The sequence below is a fragment of the Scylla paramamosain genome, chromosome 48 (genome assembly GCF_035594125.1).
Source record: "Scylla paramamosain isolate STU-SP2022 chromosome 48, ASM3559412v1, whole genome shotgun sequence".
Taxonomy (NCBI): Eukaryota; Metazoa; Arthropoda; class Malacostraca; order Decapoda; family Portunidae; genus Scylla; species Scylla paramamosain.
The window spans coordinates 1,098,065-1,103,853 of record NC_087198.1 but is presented as its reverse complement, the minus strand read 5'-3'; the positions used below and the strand labels follow the sequence as shown (position 1 = coordinate 1,103,853).

The 5,789-nt window shown below is 35.1% G+C and overlaps 1 protein-coding gene across 1 annotated transcript; it reads left to right on the top strand.

Moving 5' to 3' along the window:
- Positions 1-1,444: 1,444 nt before the first annotated feature.
- LOC135095227 (uncharacterized) lies at positions 1,445-1,996 on the top strand. The gene has a single exon (XM_063996009.1). The coding sequence runs from the start codon at positions 1,445-1,447 to the stop codon at positions 1,994-1,996; it is 552 nt and encodes a 183-aa protein (XP_063852079.1).
- Positions 1,997-5,789: the final 3,793 nt, after the last annotated feature.

Here is a 5,789-nt window from a genome sequence, read left to right as displayed (position 1 = left end):
AGTGATCTGGACATTGAAATAGAAGAGGTAAACGGATGGTGGAATAGAGTGAGTGAAACCATCTTGAGAGTTGGAAAAGAAGTGCTCGGTGAAAGTATTGGCAAGATATGGGAAAATAAAGAGACATGGTGGTTTAATGAAGAGGTGCAGCAGAAAATACAAGCAAAGAAGATGGCAAAGGAAAGATGGGAAACAACAAGGCTAGATATAGATAAGGAGTATTACAAAATGTGCAGTAAGGAAGCGAAAAGAACTGTAGCAATTACTAAGTCGGATGGGTATGACAACCTTTATGAAGAGTTGGATACCGAGGAAGGACAACGGAGAGTATTTAAGTTGGCCAAGATGAGAAACAAGAGCACAAAGGACATTACGCATGTTAGACAGGTCAAGGATGAAGTGGGGATTGTGATACAAAAGGAAAGTGATATTCTAATAAGGTGGAAAGAATATTTTGAGAAGTTGCTAAATGTAGAAACTGAGAGATTCATTAGAGATGATGGAGAACCGAATGAACAATTAGTAGGGGAAGTGACAAGACAAGAGGCTGAAGGAGCACTGAAGAAAATGAAAAAATGGCAAAGCAACAGGGCCCGACGGAATACCAGTAGAAGTGTGGAAAGTCTTGGAAGGAGAAGGAGTGGACATGTTGCACCAACTGATCAGAAAAATAACGGAGAAGGAAGTTATACCAGAAAAGTGGAGAAAAAGTACCCTGATACCTATATTTAAGGAGAAGGGAGACATCCAGAGCTGTGAGAACTATCGAGGGATAAAGCTAATGTCTCATACCCTTAAAGTATTTGAAAGGGTGTTGGACAGTAGACTGAGACAAGTGGTGCGTATCGGACGGCAACAGATAGGATTTATGAAGGGATTTGGGACAGTCGACGGAATTTTCGCACTTCGACAGAATATGGAAAAACATCGGGAAAAGCAGAAAGTACTACATATGGTTTTCATTGACTTAGAGAAAGCGTATGATAGGATCCCACGGCAAGAAGTATGGAGAGGCCCGAGAAAAAGAGGAGTGCCAGAAAAGTATGTCAGAATTGTCCAAGAATGCTACAGGAATGTTACAACTAGAGTTCGGAGTACAGTTGGCACAACGGATAGCTTTCAGGTGAAAGTCAGCTTACACCAAGGATCGGCACTAAGCCCACTATTATTCAACATAGTGTTCGATGTTATAACGGAAAATGACAGAGAGGAACCACCCTGGTGTGTATTATATGCTGATGACATTGTCTTAGTGACCGAAAGGAGAGGACAGCTGGAAAGAAAATTAGAAGAATGGAGAGTTGCTTTGGAAAGCAGAGGAATGAGGATTAGTAGGTCCTAAACTGAATATTTTACGACGGATACAAGGGGCGATCAACAGGCCACAATTAGACTGAATGGTGAAAAGTTGAAGAGAGTGAAAACATTTAAGTACTTGGGATCGATGGTAGACGAGACAGGGGAAATGGAAAAAGAAGTGAACTTCCGGATTCAGTGTGGCTGGAACAATTGGCGGCAAGTTTCGGGTGTGATATGCGATAGAAGGGTACCAGTAAGAGTGAAGGGCAAAGTCCACAAAGCAGTCGTTAGACCTGCTTTGATGTATGGGCTAGAAGCAGCACCTTTGAAGAAGATTGAAGAGAGGAAGATGGATGTAGCGGAGATGAAGATGTTGAGATGGATGGTGGGAGTCAACAGAACAGACCGAATTAGGAATAGGTACATAAGAGGAACGGTGAAAGTACTTGAAGTCTCCAAGAAGATCCAGGAGTCAAGGTTGAGGTGGTATGGACATTTGAGAAGAAGAGTTGGCGAAGACCACGTAGGAAGGGAGATCATGGAAATGGAGGTGGAGGGAGTTAGAAGAAGAGGACGGCCCAAAAGAAGATGGATTGACTGCATAAACGGAGATCTTGGGGAGAAGAATATAAATCCAGAGATGGCAAACAATAGAAATACGTGGAGAAGGCTCATTCACAACGGCGACCCCGAATAGGGAAAAGCTGGGAAGAAGAAGAAGGCACCAAAACGATAAATAATAAGGAACTCACTCTATGTGGGAATCCAAAAGAAAATTACTGAAAACGTGTCTTCTCAGTGTTTTACGTAGAAAACATTGCGAGAAAAATGTATAATGAATGTTTTATAGTTCAAAAAATCCACAAGGCAAAAAACGCAAAAACTCGTGTAAATGCTGAAACTCATGAATAACACTCTTAATTGAGAAATAGAGCAAAACGTGTCAAAAACACTAAAAGGCAAGTTCTTCGTAAAAGTTGGTTTTATTCCCATGTAATGTGAATGCCCTGCTTTTTAGTGCTTTATTGCCTAACACGCTCAAAAACAATCCAAGACACTTTTCTGGTAATGTCATTTTCTTCCCTCATAAAGCTAGTTTCGCATGGAATTTGGGGTTTTGGTAACTAAGAATGTAAAAAAACACTCAAAATACACTCATTTAGTAAGGTTGTTCTGTTTCTTGATTAAGAGTATTATTCATGGATTTCAGTATTTTAGTATCTTAGAAACTTCTCCATACAGTCGAGTTTTTGGGTTTTTTTGACTTGTGATTCTGGTGAACTATAAAACACTCATTTTACACGTTTCTCATTGTCATTTTTTTTCCTTATATAGAGTGCTTTGCATCCATTTTCGAGTTTCTTTTTATGTAACAAGCTCAAAAACACACAAAATATACTTTTTTGGTAATGTTATTCTATTCATTCATATTGGTTGGTTTGCCTCCGTTTTTGCGTTTTTCTACGTAAATCTTTTAAAAGACACGTTTCCAGTAATTTTGTTTTGGATATCCATATAGAGTGACTTTCATATTATTTATCGTTTTGATGCCTAATATGCTTTTTGATGCCTTTTGCTTCCCAATATAGAGTGCTTTCCATCCATTTTCGCGTTTTTTGTAGGTAACAATTTCAAAAAAACTCAAAATATACCTTTTTGGTAATGTTATTCTATTTCTTCATTTTGGTTAATTTGCATCCGTTTTAGCGTTTTGTACGTAAAACACCGAAAAGACACGTTTTCAGTAATTTTGTTTTGGATTCCCATATAGATTGACTTCCTTGGGTTTTATCATGTTGGTTCCTAACATGCTGAAAAACACTCATAAGACAGTTTTCTGGCAAACGTTTAATTTCCCCATATAGGTGGCTTTGCATGCACTTTAGGGGTTTCGTACATAACAGTCCGAAAAAAAAAGCTAAATTTAACTTTTTTGATAATGTTCTTATTTCATATAATTTCCTGAACTTTGCCCGAATTTTGGCACCTCGTTACCTGTGAATATGAATAAGAATGAAAAAAAATGTTTTTTTTTTTTATTTATATACTTTTTTTTTGTCAATAAAGAGTGTAATTTATGGCTTTTAGCTTTTTCGTACTTAATGAACTTAAAAACACTCATAATACACGTTTCTCGTAATGTCCTTTCATTTCCCAAAAATACGGTTTTTTGCATGTATTTAAGCGTTTTTATTGGTAACATGATCAAAAACACTCAAAATACATGTTTTTCGTGATGTTATTCTGTTTCACCATCAAGTGTATTTTGCATGCATTTTAGTGTTTTGGTATATAAGGAGCTCAAAATACACTTAAAGGCAAGTTCTTGTTAAAAATTGGTTTTATTCCAATGTAATGTGATTGCCCTGCTTTTTAGGGCTTTATTGCCTAACACGCTCAAAAACACTCAAAAGACATTTTTCTGGTAATGTCATTTTTTTCCCACAAAAAGCTGGATTCGCATGCAATTTGGGGTTTTGGTAACTAAGGATGTGAAAAGCACTCAAAATACACGCAATTAGTAAGATTGTTCTGTTTCTCAATTAAGAGTGTTGTTCCAGAGTTACAGCATTTTGGAATGTAAGAAACTTCTCAATATACACGAGTTTTTGCGTTTTTTGCCTTGTAGTTCTTGTGAAACTATAAAACACTCATTATACACGTTTCTCGTAATGTCCTTTTGCTTCCCAATATAGAGTGCTTTCCATCCATTTTCGCGTTTTTTGTAGGTAACAATTTCAAAAATACTTTAAATATACCTTTTTGGTAATATTATTTTATTTCTTCATATTGGTTGGTTTACATCCGTTTTAGCGTTTTTCTACGTAAAACACCGAAAAGACACATTTTTAGTAATTTTGTTTTGGATTCCCATATAGATTGACTTCCATGTTATTTATCGTGTTCGTTCTTAACATGCTGAAAAACACCCATATGACCGTTTTCTGGCAAAGACATTTAATTTCCATATATAGGTGGCTTTGCATGCACTTTAGGGGTTTGGTACATAACAGTTCGAAAAAAAAAAAAAATGCTAAATTTAACTTTTTTGATAATATTCTTATTTCACATAATTTCCTAAAATTTGCCCGAATTTTGGCATTTCGGTACCTGTGAAGATGAATAAGAAAGAAAAAAAAATATTGTATTTATTTAATTTTTTATTTATTTATTGTTTTTCAATAAAGAGTGGTATTTGTGGCTTTTAGCTTTTTGGTAATTAATGAACTTAAAAACACTCATAATACTCGTTTCTCGTAATCTCCTTTCGTTTCCCAAAAATAGTGTTCTTTGCATTTATTTAAGCGTTTTTATTGGTAACATGATCAAAAACACTCAAAATACATGTTTATGGTAATGTTATTCTGTTTCACCATAAAGAGTGTTTTGCATGCGTTTTAGTGTTTTGGTATATAAGGAGCTCAAAAACACATAAATGCAAGTTCTTGGTAAAAATTCGTTTTTCTCCAACGTAATGTGATTGCCCTCCTTTTTAGTGCTTTACTTTCTATCACGCTGAAAAACACTCAAAAGACACTTTTCTGGTAGTCTTTTTTTTCCCACAAATCTATTTTCCCATGCAATTTTGGGTTTTGATAAGAATGTGAAAAGCAATCAAAATACACGCATTTATTAGGGCTGTTCTGTTTCTCAATTAGGAGTGTTATACATGAGTTTTAGCATTTTTGTATCTAGGAAACCTCTCCATATACACACGATTTTGCGTTTTTTGCCTCGCGGTTCTTATGAACTATAAAACACTCATTATACACTTTTCTTGCAATGTCCTTTTCTTTCACAATATAGAGTGCTTTGCATCAATTTTCGCATTTTTTGTAGGTAACATGCTCAAAAAAACTCAAAATATACCTATTTAGTAACGTTTTTCTATTTCTTGATATTGGTTGCTTTGCATCCGTTTTAGAGTTTTTCTACGTAAAACACTGAGAAGACACGTTTTCAGTAGCTTTTTTTTGGAATCCCATATAGAGTGAGTTCTTTATTATTTATCGTTTTGGTGCCTAATATGCTAAAAAAAAAACACTCAAAACACATATTTCTTGTAAGGTCGTTTAATTTCCTCATATAGGAGTCTTTGCATGCACTTTAAGGTTTGGTACATAACAGTCCAATAAAAAAAAACCGGAAATTAACTTTCTTGATAATACTCTTTTATGATATGATTGCCCTGAATTTTCCCAGAATTTTGGCATCTCGGTACCAATGAATATGAATAAGAAAAAAAGAAACCTATTTTTTTAATATTTCTATTTTTTATGGGTTTTAGCTTTTTGGTACTTAAGGAACTTAAAAAAACACTCATAATACACGTTTCTCGTAATGTCCTTTTGTTTCCCAGACATAATGTTCTTTGCATGTAATTAAGCGTTTTCATATATAACAATATCAAAAACACTCAATATACATGTTTTTGGTAATGTTGTTCTGTTTCTCCATAAAGTTTGTTTTTGTATGGGTTATAGCGGTTT